General features: G+C 39.0%; 1 protein-coding gene across 2 annotated transcripts in view; it reads left to right on the top strand.

Moving 5' to 3' along the window:
- Positions 1-16207, top strand: part of LOC107588336 (spondin-2-like) — a 32380-nt gene that overhangs the window by 6368 nt on the left and 9805 nt on the right. Inside the window, exons 1-3 of one of the 2 annotated variants that reach the window (XM_016276403.1) lie at positions 3191-3280; positions 7729-7957; positions 12784-13004. In XM_016276403.1, coding sequence (XP_016131889.1) covers positions 7729-7957; positions 12784-13004 — 450 coding nt within the window. In that variant the 5' untranslated portion in view covers positions 3191-3280. Of the gene's footprint in view, positions 1-3190; positions 3281-7728; positions 7958-12783; positions 13005-16207 lie in introns of those variants that run through there. The other variant, XM_016276402.1, reaches the window with a different exon arrangement.

Consider the following 16207-nt stretch of genomic DNA (forward strand, 5'->3'; position numbering starts at 1 on the left):
ATACTGCACAGAAACGACCTTTTTGGATACTAAATTTGTTTTATTGTGCTTAGATGACTGAGCATGAGCTCATTTACCTTACGTCACTCTTTACCCAAAATGCCCCAAAATCGATCAAGTTTTTGGATTACAAAACTTTATATTGGCTGTTTTGTAACCCCAATTATTCAAAATCAACAAACAAGGCAATAAATCTTAGCAAAGTATTTCTTAGCGTATAGTGAAATATTGGCAAACACATCAAGTTTTAGCTGCATTGGGAAGCTCTTTGCAACAACACCCTGTTAAGTTTCTAGTACATTCTTGGTCCCATCAGCCTGTCCATTTGAATATTTATTAAAGGCTTTTGTCCAAGAGAGGTTCACGTTAGGGTCAGTGTGCTCAAGAGTGTACACACAACACTCATTGAGACCGAAACCGATCACTTTCTGGGGTCTGATCCCATCTGCGTCAATGCAAATGAATCGCTGTTGAGTCTGGCCTCTGATGAAGTGATGACTACCTTCGCCTGACGCAGTAAACATTACCAAATTTGAGGAATAGATGCTTTTTACATTGGACTTTTCCTGTAAATGCCAACCTTGATTTATAGTGACTGGTAAAACCTCTTGGCTTTCAGCTGTATTACTGTTAGTGTCTTTTCTTGATGGGCAATCAGTGACAAATGTCTCTTATATTGGACTGACGTGAGCTCTCACAGGGACTGACTGCTTTCTAACCAGATAATTCCCAGATGTCATTCACTTCTATGAGTGTGTTATGAAAACCATTCTTCCTGTGCTAAGGCCTCTTGTGCGAGTGTGTGAGCTGCTGTAGATCAGCAATATCAGGGCATTATTGCTAAAACAACTATTGTTATTGTTTGAATATTTAACCCCAAGTATTGAATGTCATGTCCCAGACTGTTTGTGCTATTGATATTATGTTTGGAATGAATTTTGTGGCTCACAGAGGAAATTTGGACTGTTTTCTAAGTAACTTGATGTTCACCGAAACTGAAGGGATTTGAATCCCTTGGGAACCACATTGCAACAAGCTACAGAAACACTCAGAACACCTTAGCAAATCCACAGCGACGCTCTGGCATTGTGTTGGTAAGTTTTGCATAGAGCTGGATGGACTGACCTATAAACTGAAGTAGTGGGAAGGTGTTAGATACGGTACTTCTGTCCAACGGTTGTACTGCCAAATTCTAAATCCAGGGTACCAGTAATGTCCATGCCGTTTTAGCCTTTCTGTGTGTAAAAGGTTAGGGTTTTGTATTTGTCAGTCAAAGCAATGCATTAAAAAAAATAAGTCAATTATAAGTAATTTGTAGGCTGATTTCCACACTGATGCTATTGAAACAGTTTATATGAGCAGCCTGGCATAGCAATAATTGCTTAACCAATGGCGTGAGTTTGGGGCGGAGCTCTCTGTTTTTCTAGCCAATGGAAAATGAAGGAAGTGTTAGGGGAAACCTGTTTGGAAACAGTTTTTAAAATTGTGTTTGATGGATAAAAACACAAATCATGGATCATGCTTTGCTTGCTGTGTTTAGTCAGCAGTAAGTGTTTTTAGAGGGAGGACATTCTCATTTTAAAGAACATTTGAATAATTGGACATTTGTTTATACTCCTGAGATGACTCAGCAATTTTTGAGCCATTTTAAAGGAAGAGAAAGACTACTGTATCTTAAATGCATATGTCAAATAAAATGTATTATTTTATTATATTTAATAAAATTATGGCTGTGTTCAAAAGCTTGTTGCCTCATTGCCCTGTCAATGACATTGCAGGCAGCTTTTACATGAAGGTGCCTCCTGAAACTAAGTGATTTAATTACTACAATAATTTCTCATTAGGAATGACATTTAAAGTGGAAAAATGTAGTCAAAAACACATTTACACACAAACTGACGATCAACTTTCAGAAGTTCATTTATTATTTTTAGCTCAACTGTCACAGAATGGATTGCACAGGATTGTGGGATATCATAGGCAGTGACGAATACATCTATGCTGCCTTCAAAAATCGATCAGATGAAGGCATCTCAGTAGACGGGATGTGACATGATCAATAGATTCGGATGTGCCTTGTTGCCTGTATATGAATAATTTATTTCCACAGTATGTAATGCTCTTTTCACACATAATTTTTCGCCTACTAGTAGAGAAGTATGCATATTTGAATGCATCTGATGACTGTTTTCAGACAGGTTTCCCAAACGCTCCCCCTCCTTTACCATTGGTAGAACAAACAGAGCCCCGCCCCAAACTCATGCCATTGGCTGAGCTGTTGCTGTGTCAGTCTGGCAGCCCAAACAAAGAGAAATGTTTACACTTTCCAGAAGAAGCTACCTACAAATGGCTTGCTTGTGTTACAAGTTAAGCAGGGGCAGGAGAATGTACTTTCACATGAAACAGTTCTGTTTGTAACTGCGAACTTAAGCGATGTTATGAAGATAATAAATATGAAGATACTTAACAATAACATCAGTGAAGTTCCCAGCTACAAGCAGAAATCCACGGCTCACAAACTATTATATGAGTTTATTCTTATGGATCGAGTTATTCATATGTGACCCTGGACCACAAAACCAGTCTTAAGTCGCTTGGGTATATTTTTAGCAATAGCCAAAAAAACGTTGTATGGGTCAGAATTATAGATTTTTCTTTTATGCCAAAAATCATTAGGATATTAAGCAAAGATCATGTTCCATGAAGATATTTTGCAAATTTCTTACCGTAAATATATCAAAACGTAATTTTTGATTAGTAATATGCATTGCTAAGAACTTCATTTGGACAGCGTTAAAGGCGATTTTCTCAGTATTTAGATTTTTTTTGCACCCTCAGATTCCAGATTTTAAAATAGTTGTATCTTGGCCAAATATTGTCCTATATCCTAACAAACCATACATCAATGGAAAGCTTATTTATTCAGCTTTCAGATGATGTGTAAATCCCAATTTTAAAAAAATGACTCTTATGACTGGTTTTGTGGTCCAAGGTCACATATATGAACATATCAACTTCCAGTTACACAGTCTGTGATCTCACAGGAGAAGAATAGAGATAAAAGGAGAGGAATGGAAAAAGAGCAAGACTGAAAGTGAGTGTGTGTGTGTGTGTGTGTGTGTGTGTGTGTACCCATAAATGGAGAGGTGGGGGTGAAGAATGGGAGGAGAGAGAGGAAAGAAAAAAAGAGAGGAGGGGAAAGAAAGCATGAAAGTGGGGTGTCTTGATCTGTAGTGCACATCTCCACAAACCCTGTCCTGCTGTCTAGCATCACATCCAGGTAAGAGTGAGCCGTTCACTAGTATGTGATCCACTGTCTGTGTGTGTGTGTGTGTTTGTGTGTGTGTCCTGCGCTCATGCTGGCTGCTGTGGCAAAGATTAAGACAAGGGTTGGTTTTCTGCTTCTCCACTTTCCTGCTGTGCCTCTATACCGCAACCTTCCCACACTCCTCTTCTGCAGGTTTGACGTCTCTTTGACGAACAATGCTGCTGTGCTTAAGTATTTTAAAACATGTGCTACTCTTAACAGTTATTTAACTATCCCCCCCCCCCCTCTTCTCATTCATTTCTTACTCTAAACACTGCCCGCATGGTTTTTGCGTTTGCATGCGACTGAAATGCAAGATTCCTGACCTCTTCCTGCACTACAAGCTCACTGCGGCTTCATAATTGCTCACCCTGTAAGTTTAAGCTTAAGTGGCAAAAAAGCCGCAAGCTTTTTTCTTCTGCACTTTTCCGTCTCCCCTGGTTTTATTGTGTCTCGTTCGTGCTGGGAGCGGAGATTTGCTGTGTCTGTTGGATGTTTGAGAAACGTGTGTCTTTTGACCCTGCGCTGAAGAGTGCAAACAGAGGGAGGTTTGCTTTAGGTTAGTGTCGTGCAGCATCTGCAACCACTGGCAAGTGCAGGGCAGCAGAAATGCATCCCACAATCTGCCAGAACTTTGTACAAGGTTTGATTTAATTTCACAGTTCAAGACGGAGATAATGTGGAAAATGTGGGGATTTGCATTTGCACGTGTGCAAAATGTCAGTTCACATGGGAGATCAAAATATTTATAAAGTTTTAATAGTCAACGGATGATGTTTGGGAATGATGACTCCACTGGATAGACAAAGCATTGTTTCTTCAATGCTTTACAGGGTCTCCCACGAACAAACAGATCTGTTTGTATTGAGGACAAACATTATTGAGCAATTGTAGCACGTGTGCCTGATGCTTATATATTACAGTGATTTTCAAACACGAAACCCAATAAGCTGCAGTTAAATGGCCAGATTACCTTTTCTGGTAAATGCCACATCTGCTGTTCACACGTCCAACAGCTTTCCACAGCTTTTTTGGGTCCCGTTCACACATCAGCACCATCAGTGCTGTTAAAACTCTGTGATGTCATTTGGTGGAAATGGCTTTTAAACAGCTACGCCACAAATCTAGAATCGCAAACTGTTCCAGGATCTTTGGATCAGTTCCTTCATCTACCCAAATGGAGAAAAGCTCTTTTGTTTCAATGTTTGTACAATTTGACACAATTTCTTTCCAAAAAATGTAGAAATGAAATGATAAAATGATTTTCATGTGGTGCGACCAACATGCATGAAAAAAACAAAACGTAAAACAGATAATGATGTCATGGAGACGGCCCCTGCAGACCCTTGTGAGTGAACCAATGTCAATAAATCTCTTAAAATATCTGATTATTTAACCTTTTTTTATGAGAGGAAAAGATTAGTTCAGGTTGTAAATGTCCTGTGGTGCAACTCCCCAAAAGACTTGATATTTATGAATATGTAATTCATTTAAAAGATAACTTTTTAGCTTAAATTTTTTTTTAAATAAGGATTAAAATGTGTACATTCACAGTTAATTGATTATTACTTCTATTAATATTACTTTGTACCTGATGGTTACACCACATGACATTTGTAGAGTCGTTATGGCAATACTTACCAACATACTTCCCCAGTTGATTAATCACAGTACATTTGACAATTGTTTTGTTTTACAGGTTTTCTGAAATGTTGTTTAAATATGCAATTGAGGTATTATCTAGTTAAATATGCACACATTTGCATACATTTCCAGAACAGAAATCGCAACATTGGATAGAGGTTCAAATTTCTCATTTCATTTTGTTGACATATTGAGATACTGAGAAGTCTGAAAATACTGTCAACAGCCAGAAAGAAAATTTACATCGTTTTTTTTTTTTTTTAGAAATACAATGTTGTATAAAACATAATATATATACAAACCCCACTATTAAAACCTTCAGAATATACATGGGAATAAAATGGTGTAGTTTGGTGTTTGTAAGTTCTGCTGAAGTAGAGATTTCTGGCTCACTGCAGGATGAAAATACTAATTTTGAGAAAACTTAAAAAATGTGTTGTAACTAAAACTGTTAATTTTGGATGTTTTCTTCCCACAAGCCTGAAAGAAGTCAAGTAATGGGGAAAAAAGCCCAAAAATCCTAAAATTGACCAATGCATGAAAAATATATTAAGTGTCTTGCCTTAAAATTTAAATTGTCTTGAAAATAAGTTTCCGAAACCATCTGAAACCAACATAAAGACATATTGCATCTGCACCTTTACAAATACTTATTTTTTAAATGTCAGAGCTCCTCAAACTCATAAAAACTCAAACCATTAATGTTACGGGTTTTGTTCACAAATAGCATCAATATGGAACTTTTCCAGCAATGTTACGCTGGCGAAATGCCAAGGCTCATTTGTCCGGCATTTCTAGTCACACACCGTTCACCTCTAAAGGGAAAAATGCAGTTGGAAAAGGTTGCATGTGTGAAAGTGCTGTGATACTTCAGAGTTTCCAAAAGATGCGGAAACCTGATCTGTCAAATATAGGAGAAAGAGACTGTGAGTGCTGAAGAAAAGGAAAGGAAACCACAAAAGGAGTGCACGTTCAGTCCTCACTCGTAAGATTTTATCCATGTCCCATTGAACCTGCGGTCTAGCCGGCTTTAAAACAAGGAGCGTTTAGCTGCTTTCTCACTCCAGAACTATGTCCATTAGACATGAGGTCATTTCTGGTGACTCAAGACCTCTCTCCTCATGGATCCTAATATATCTGTTCATCATGAGCACTTTATAACCCAGTCCACTGCTTTTCCTCAATAACATCAGAGACACCCTCTCAAATATATATATACAGTATATATGAGCTACCGGTCCAACCTAAACCTACATTAATGACTCCAAACTTTAACAGGCGAGCATAAAAATACCAGAAGCGGGGACGCGGTGAGCCTGTGTCTTTGATCTGCTGGTCTGTCATATGATCGTGGCTCGTTATAAACTATGGGGATCCAGTGGACGGGGCGAGAGCAATAGTCTGAGCCTGCGGTGATCAACTTCTGCCCTTTGTCACTTCGCCTCTTTATTAAGAGACCGTGGCAGACGGTGCAGATCCCAGTATCTCATGCAGTCACGCTCTAAACCTTCTGCTGGGTTCTAAGCTGGTCTTGCGTAATACACTCAACACTCAATCACAGGCTATGAGGGATGAAAATAACTCCGTCATACAACCCTGCTTTTGTGTTATTTTAATTTAGTTGGGAATAAATGGCAAGCCTATGGTTGTTGTGATAAGGCTGGGATGGGACTGTGGGTTCTCGGTAAATCTGTGCCATGGTGATGTTGAGTTCATCATATATGCCTTCAGCAGCTGTTAATTATGTTTTATTTCTAGCATCTAAAGTCTAAAGTTTTATTAAACTGGCTTTGCAGACTGTTTGACTGTCTGGCTTTGAAGGGATATAGTTCGCACAGAAATGTACTCACCCTCATGTTGTTCCACAGTAAGTCTGACTGACTAAGTTTTAAGAAACACACATGAGATATCTTTAATGTTATCATTAAACGCAAAAAAAAAAGATCCATAAAATCGCATGTATGTTCATGAATTTAAAAGTTTCCATATTTCATCATTTTTACTTTTGGGGTCTGCTAGAATACATTTACATGATTTAAAGTTCAAAAAACATTGTTTTTCTCATACTATACAATGCAGCAGCACTTTTTTTTTAACCCTTTGCCTGAAACGCTGTTTTGGTTCTTGTCTCTTCTTTCTGAAAAGCCAGTTCTGCTCTGATTGGTCAGCAGGCCCAGTATGTTGTGATGTAACAACTTTAGCACAATCAGATTTCAGCTCTTGATGAGCATCTGTATGCTCATTAAGCATTTATGGTTACATCTATGGTAACTACGGCTTAGGTAGTAAAAGTCCATTAAATATTTTCTCCCTCAAAGTGAAAAATGTCCTCGACACAATGGGTGCCTGTTAAAACATGGCACGTCAAGACGCGTCACACCAGGTTTAATGACATTCATTGTCAACTGGTTTACGCATGTCGCAATATTTTCATATCCGAGTGAACTATTCTCATTCTCAAATATTCTCAGAAGCTCATAAGGGTTTCGTTGTAATATCAGTTGGTGAGTGTCTTTGAATGCACTCTTGTCGGAGCAAGCTTCAGATCTCAGATGCTTCCCTTGACAGAGGATTAAGGTGTCAGGAACCAAAGTTATGTAATTTCCTCTTGCAATACATATTTGCTGCATGAGTGGATCAGAGTTACTGTAGGACAAGAAACTGATATAATTTCTACATAGCCGTTTCACTAATATTAACAATAAAACGGAAACCAACTGTGTTTTCCCTCAACTTGGCTAATGACTTTTCCCGCTCTTTTTTCCCCCCTGACACAGATGATGTCATCAGAGGTCTTTGTTCCTGGTTGGCTGCAGCAGCTGCTGGTCGTGCTGCTCAGGTTTGCGCTGTCCTGCGCAGCCCCGGTGAACCTGACCAATGGGATGGAGTGCGGCGCTCGAGGACCCGCCTCTTACATCCTGGTGTTCACCGGTCACTGGAGCCCACAGACCTTCCCCAAACAGTATCCCTTGTTCCGACCACCTGCGCAGTGGTCCAAACTCATGGGTAAGACTCCTGGTGCTACGAGGTGTCGGGTTGACAAGCCAAACGTAGATTGCTAGAGGCTGATCTCATCTTGTTCTCTCGCCGCCGGCAGTGTTGTGGGAAGGTTGCTTTGGAAATGTTATAGGTTACAGATTACAAATTACTCTGTCTAAAATGTAATAAGTAACTATTTCAGTTACTTTATTAATGTAACTGATTACATTTGATTACGTTTTGATTACTTTTCTAAATTTCTAATGCTTTCAAACATGTAAACCAGAAAGGGTTAATTTCATTTTAATGCACAGCCACCACAAAATCAGACTTACTTTGAGATCATTCTGAGGTTAAATATTTAAAACCATAACAAGAAATAGTTTAGTCGCTGTGATTCTGTTTTTGAAATCAAACTTTTGCATAGCTATGACCGGAAACACTGGAATAGTTAGGTAACACTTTATTATTTTAGACCAGTCACTGCAATTTATGAACGAAATCGATTAAGTCTGTATGTGGGTGTGTGTGTGAAAAAATTCAGATGTAACCCCCTTTGTAATCGTCATAAGTAACTGTAACTTTTCTCAGTAACTGTAACTGATTACAATCACATTTATTTTGTAATTAAATTACGTAATTTAGTTACATGTAACTAGATACTTCCCAACACTGACTGCCAGCGATGGCTCCACGTGCGTTAGAGATGAGAATGTTTAAAGTTCCTCACCATATGTCAGGACGCTAAGTACTCACAGCTGGCCTGTTAACCGTGAGACTGGCCCTGATGACCCTCCATACATACAAGCATTACCTGCCACACCACGTGAGCGGGGCAGTCTAATGAGGAAAGCAGAACGAGGGCGAGGTTGAGAAGTAATAGCCCTGCAGGTTCGCCCTGTCCTTTAATAGTCCTTCCATAAATACACAACACATGCAGCGACCGTCGACTTTAATGCGATCACTGTGTGCTGGCTTTTTCTGAGGACGTGCTCTTTGGGTGTCACCGGTATACCAGCCGTCACATGTCAGCGCACGCGAGCAGCAGACGTGGACGGCCTCAGCTAAAACATTTACAACCCAGAGATCCTCAAAGTTCAGGCTGTGGATTTGGAGCACTGAGATGATATCCGTGTGGTTTCTCCTGCCTCCTGAATGGCTTTCCGGCCCTCTCTTTATCCATTTATCACTGTTGAATCGCAATTATGTTCAGAAACCACACATTTTTGCATGCAATCAAAAGGTTGCTCCGTACATATGATCTCCACATATGAAGGATGGGACTATTAGGGGAAAGAAGGAGATAGAGAGATAAAAGCGCTGGAGACGGTTGCGGTTTGTGGTTTAGCTGATTGAGGTCAGGTCTCTTCAATTTTTCTGTCCACATTTGGGCCAGACGTGTAGCATGGAGAGACTAGACGTGTCAGCGTGCCAAACGTGCTGCCTGCCTTCCTGTCATTCTCACTTGTATCTTTTTCTCTCATTCTCCTGCACTCCCAGCTCCGGGTCTGCCAGACCAAAATGGTTTGTAGTTATGAAGGAACACAGTGGGACGTTAAAGAGAGGCTGAAATCATTTCAGAAACAGCATCTTAGCTCCTTCCACTTTCAAACCTCTGTTGTGATATCAAGAACTAAGTGAATTATCAAACTTGAAAAAAAAATTCGGTCTGTATTTAAAGGATTAGTTCACTTCCAGAATAAAAATGTCCTGATAATTTACTCAGCCCATGCCATCCAAGATGTTCATGTCTTTCTTTCTTCAGTTAAATAGAAATTAAGGTTTTGAGGAAAACATTCCTGGATTTTTCTCCATATAGTGGACTTCAATGGGGATCAATGGGTTGAAGGTCCAAATTGCAGTTTCAACTTCAAAGGGCTCTACATAATCTCAGCCCAGGAATAAGGGACGTATCTAGCGAAACAATTGGCCATTAAATATTTTTTTAAAAACATAGTACTTCCGTCTACGTCACGTGTGACCTTTACAACGTGACCGTGTCATTGCGTGATGCTGAGCTAGTGCAAGATGAGCATTTGTGGTTAAAAAATATAGAAATTTTTAGTTTTCTTAGAAAATGGCAGATCGTTTTGCTAGATAAGTCACTTATTCCTCTGCTGGGATTGTGTAGAGCCCTTTGAAGCTGCACTGAAATGGTAATTTGGACCTTCAACCCATTGGCTCCCATTGAATCCACTATATGGAGAAAAATCCTGGAAAACCTTACTTTGTTTTCGACTGAGAAAAGAAAGACATGAACATCTTGGATGACACGGGAGTACATTATCAGGAAATTTTTATTCTGGAAGTGAACTAATCCTTTAATTATCCTTATGTAGTTCCAAACATTCTGTTTATCTGTGGGAACACAGTAGATTTTCGATATATATATTTTTACCTTTACACTTGTGTCTTTTGCAGCGTCTCTCGCACACAGAGTTGTAAAAGCACAGTGCTCAAGTTAAAGGAAGTTTCTAGACCTTGTGGTTTTTCATTGGGTAAAGTTCACACAGAACAGGTTTTTCCATTACATTGAACTGTTTCTATGGTTTTTCTGTTTAAACACACTAGATGGATGTGTTTTACTATTAACCTTGCATTGCACATCTTTGTAGCATCTCTACATTTTTTTAATGTTCCACCTTGACCTGCATGTTGCATTTTTTAACACAAAAACGCGTTCTGTGTGTGAATGGCCCCCTATGCAGCTCTATCAGCACAGAGGCACTTTACAGACTACAGTTACATTTATGCATTTAGCAGACACTTCTATCCAAAGCGATTAAAAAAAAAAGTGAACAAAAGCAGTTCATCAAAGATTTGCAAAAGCAATTTGTCAAAAAAAATTGAGGCAAGTATCAGTATTGCTACTGCTTGTACTTACAGTGAGACTGGGATCTTTTAACTTGGGCCAAAAACAAACTTTATAGCAGCATTCTAGTAACCAATCAAACCACCTTTGCAATGGTATAGCAACACCCATAACTGCTACTTATAACCTCTAATATCAAGATGGCAAGTTTTACACAGGCAAGAAAATCTGAAAATGTAACTCTAGCCTGGTTACACGTGACATTCTGGTTTTTGAGAGCTGTTGAACAGATTCCTATTAAAGAATAGAACGTCACTTTTGGAAAAGTAGTTTAGTCATAAGGTATGATCATATTGGCAAATGTTGTCAAAAAAGTCCATTGTCTATTGTCAATAGTGTAGTGATGCATAACTGTTCCCTCCTGGTGGAATGACCTGCCCAAATCAATCCGAGCAGCTGAGTCCTTAACCATCTTCAAGAAACGACTAAAAACACATCTGTTCCACCTTTATTTGACCCTCTAATTCTAACACTTTCTATTCTATTTTAATTCTACTTTATCTATATTTATTTAAAAAAACAACAAAAACAAACACTAGCTTTGTATTTTTTCTATTCTATCTGTTTTTCTTTGTGTGTGTATAATATATATATATTATGTACTGCGTTAGGCTAACTGAGACTTGTCATTTGCACTTATATATTGTTGCTCTTTTGTTAGTTTTGACTGCTTTTATTGTCCTCATTTGTAAGTCGCTTTGGATAAAAGCATCTGCTAAATGACTGAATGTAATGAAGCACAGTTCGCTCAGTAGTCACTTTCAAACTGAGCAACTTTTGTTGGTCAGTGCTGCGAATCTGAGTGAAAAAATTGGACCTGTTGCGAAATCTGTAACCCAACTGCACAGATTTCTATCGAACTGACTGGATTTCACCCATCAAATTTCGGTGAGCAACAGTAAACACTCTTAAAAATAAAGGTGCTTCGCGATTCCATAGAAGAACCTTTTTTGTCTAAATGGCTCCATTAAGAACCTTTAACATCTGAAGAACCTTTCTGTTTCCCAAAGGGTTCTTTGTGGCGAAAGAAGGTTCTTCAGATTATAAAGGTAAGAAAGAGATGGTTCTTTAAAGAACCTTTGACTGAATGGTTCTTTGTGGAACCAAAAATGGTTCTTCTACTGCATCGCTGTGGACAACCTTTTAAGCACCTTTATTTTTAAGAGTGAATATGACTGCGCTTGTAATGTGCATGAATGTGTAGTCAGTTATGGACAGAGATGATAGTTTTTGCTACAAATCACAGAAAGCTACATGCAAAGCAAAAAACCTGAAAAACAGTGTTTCACCAACTTATTCCTTAAGATTTCAGTTTGAAAAGCCCCCCTTTGATTGACATGGATGTTTAGAATTTAAAACTCCATGTGACTGAGTGAACACTACATCTAAACTTGCATAACAGTTTGTGATTGGTCTTCTTGATGTCTGTTTGCATACCTAACTGTGATTGGCCTTTTTTCTGTGCACATATTTAACCACTTATTTTTTTTTAAAAGAAAATTGCAATTAATTGAAAATATAATGCGCTGAGTGTCATGACAAAGACAAAGCGGCTCTGACACGTCAATTCATTGACACAGAACCAAAACCTAAAACGGACATTTACCTAAAACCTTAACACATGAAAGTCTACTTTAACATATTACATAACCGTCTCGGTCACCCCTGAACTTTAGGTGCACACTAGTAGGTCTGGTTTTTCTCACTGAAGGTTTTGTTTTTAGGTGTTTATTCTCTTGGCATTGGGGGCTTCTGCATGGCTTTATACCACAGCTCGAGGTGTGTAGAGCACACAGAATGTGGCAGAGCTGTATTTGTGTTTTGTGAAATCTGATGAGCAATAAAAATTCATGGAGTGGTAGTAATGTTCAACAGGCCAGTGCAGAACCTGTCCGAGAAATCACGAGGCCTGAAAACATGAGCAGTTTAAATGTTTTCTGAGTTTACCCTTCACTCATTGGCTGCTTTTACTTCTGTGCAGCCGTGACCCATAATGAGCAGTACCGGCTGTGGCAGGAGGGGGTGCCTGCGAGCGATGGCATGAAGAGCTTTGCTGAGCAGGGACTCACGGTGGATCTGGTGAAGGAGGCGAAGGAGGCGAGGAAGAGGCGAGCGGTGGGGTCCATGTACCGCTCAGCTGGGATCCCCTCAGGCATCGGCCACAGCTCCACAGAGCTGCTCCTGACGCCCAGGACCCCGCTGGTAAGATGAACATAGTCACTACACAAAACGGCCCATTGTTTTATTCCTAGGTAGACTGCTGCAGTGATGACGTATTTTTGTAGGCAAACCCAGAAGTCAGCATCACCCTGGTTCCCTTGACAAAAACCCAATAGGATTTTTCTATTGGCTGTTGGATTATTGCAGAAAATAAGCCCTGTGACCAGCAAAAGTTTGTTTTTACACTCTTTGTTCATCAAGATAATCTTCACAAAAATACACAACTTTTATGAATTTTGAAGCCTAAATATAATCAAGTTGACCACGGTCGCAAGACTTAAAAACACCACAATTAAAGGGTTAGTTCACCCAAAAAGTGTTTTACTCACCCTCGAGGCATCCTAGGTGTATGTGACTTTCTTCTTTCAGACGAATCCAGTCGGAGTTATATTAAATATTGTCCTGGCTATTCCAAGCGTTATTGCAGTCTGCGGGTGTTGCAGTTGAACAGTCCACAAGTCGTCAAATAAAGCGTGCGCATCCATAATAAAATGTGCTTCACACGGCTCTGGGGGGTGAATAAAGGCCTCCTGTAGCGAATGCATGTGTTTTTGTAAGAAAAATATCCATATTTCAAACTTAATAAACACTATGCTTCGAGGGTAAGTAAAACAGTCTAATTTTCCTTTTTGGGTGAACTAACTGTTTAACTAGCATACAGATTACTAGCATATTGGCTGTTTTTTAGTACTTATAAAACACACCTTATTCTGCATGTTTTATTACCATATTTTAGATCCTTAAATCCTACCCCAGACCTAAACTTAACAACTACCTTGCTTACTACCTTGCATGTATTCAAAAAGTACGTAGGATGAAATTTCACTTCAGATTTACTTTAATGATACAATATATTTATATATTGCACAAAGACTTCACCAGAGCGCAGGCTTATTGAGGAGAAATTAACTTTTCTAAATGATCAATGATTTAAAAATCCTATAAACGTACATTGAAGAAGCAATGTAAAAAATGCTGCTGCAGTTTGTTATAACCAGTGTTGGGGAAAGTTTATTTTAAATGTAATGCATTACAATATTGTGTTACTCCCTAAAAAAGTAACTAATTATGTTACTTAGTTACTTTTTATGGAAAGTAACTGGTGTTACTTATTTGAAAAAGTAACTCCGATATTTCCTTCTAAATTAAAAAGTTATGCGTTTCTTTACTAGTTACTTAAACAAGTAATCTGATTACGTAACTCGCGTTACTTGTAATGTGTTACCCCCAACACTGGTTATAACAACATAAAACTTGAGAGAACTTAAATATCCAACTTAACTAAGTTAACTAAACCTATAATTTAAAGTAAAGCATTAACACTTACCTCTTAAGTTGAAACAATGCATTATTACTTATTCTAATGCTGAATTTTAAGTTTTGATAACTAATCACAGCAATAATTTTTTACAGTGGAGGGACCCAAGACAAAACCACAGAAACCGCATTAGCAATGCAATAAAAACACTCAGAACTGCACCACTCGTGTGTTCTTCAGAAAATGTAAAACTCTATTTCTTGTTTATCTACTAAATAACATTTTTACCACAGGATTGTGGGTTTGAAGGCGTCTCAGTAGACAAGCTGTTACACAAACACTGGATTAAACGTGCCTTGATGTCTTCTTACCTCTGTATACTGCCTGTGAAAGCAGCATTTATCATCCTTCTGTGTCATTTTCCAAGAAGCTACCTAAATATACTGTTGGGCTACAGCTGACATTGTAGTGTTTAATTAAGATCTCTAAAAAAAACAGACACGGTGTCAAACTTCAGATTCCTGCAAATGCATGACCAACACCCTCAAATCAACAGGAAAATAAGTAAATCAGAAACAGCAAAACGCTGCCCAAAATCAAGGTTCTTTTGCCTTTAATAAGATCCAGACGGCAGCAGCGCTGTGGATTTCTACAAAGAGTGAGCCATGCAAGAAACCACAGCACGTTCCAGCTGTGCATGCAGACAGACAGAGGAATAGATGAGTTGTGTATTATTTTTCCTGACACACTATTCTGGCAAATCGGAGCATTGGTTTGGCAATTGTGTGTTAGTGTGACTTTGTGCCCTGAAGACAGATTGAGCTCTATTAGCGCAGGGGGATGAGGCACTGCTCGCCTCTCACGCCAGAGAAACTGATATAGCAGGGCGGTATTCCTGGAAAAGCCACAGAATGAGAAGAGATGTGAGGGAGAGACAAGAGTAAATCCAGTCTGGAGAAAAGTCAGCTGTAGACTGGATGTTGTCATAAGGTACCAAAATTGTGGCCCAAATATGGAGGCAAAGCGCAGACTACAAATATATCTGTTCGGCTTTTAATATTTGCTTTAGGAATGACCTATTGTGAGGAATTCACACTAAAATATGGGATCTGCAGTCCTAAAAATAAAGGTTCTTTATTGGCATCGGTGGTCCCATGAAGAACCTTCAATATCCAATAAAAAAAATTTTAATAAAGAAAAAATGGTCTTTTAAGAACTGTTAAATGTAAGGTTCTCTGAGGAACCAAAGTGGCCTTTGTTTCTAAGAGTGTGATTCAAATGTAATGACTCTGTATGCTCTTCCATATCTCAAGAGGCTTCATGTAGTGATGCGCAAACGTTTTGACTTCAAAGCTCTCATAGTATAATAATTAATAATGTTATTAATGTTGTGATTCCAGACGTTTTAAGGTGTTCTTAAAGGAGATATTTCGTTTTTTAAAAAGCCATTTTCAAGAACTACAGCAAACGGCTCGTTTGGAATACAGCGTTTGGTTTCCGGGCTTTGTGATATCACAAAGCGGCTCATTGGAATTTCATTACAAATAATTCCCGCCTACAGAAATTCTAATGGTTGGGGGGTGGGGAGGGGCGAGGTTGTGGGGTTAGAACGCTTGGTTGAGTGACTGCATCAGACGAGATGATGAAGAAGAAGTGCTGCTGCAGAGTTAGTGCATCAGAGAAAACCAAGAAGAAGCGCTGCTGTGCTGTAGCTTCACATTTTGGCATGTCTAGAACAGCGGTTCTCAATTCCAGTCCTCGTGTACCCCCGCTCTGTACATTTTGTATGTTTCTCTTATTGCTTCATATGTTTGTTATATTTGACTGTAAGTGCCCTGCGAAGTGGACATTACCGGATATTCCGCCATGATTCCAGTTTGAAGGGAGCGTATATGTTCCATACAAAGGGCATTTAAGTGTGCGAGAC

The sequence above is a fragment of the Sinocyclocheilus grahami genome, unplaced genomic scaffold, assembly GCF_001515645.1.
Source record: "Sinocyclocheilus grahami isolate Dianchi unplaced genomic scaffold, SAMN03320097.WGS_v1.1 scaffold102.1, whole genome shotgun sequence".
Classification (NCBI taxonomy): Eukaryota; Metazoa; Chordata; class Actinopteri; order Cypriniformes; family Cyprinidae; genus Sinocyclocheilus; species Sinocyclocheilus grahami.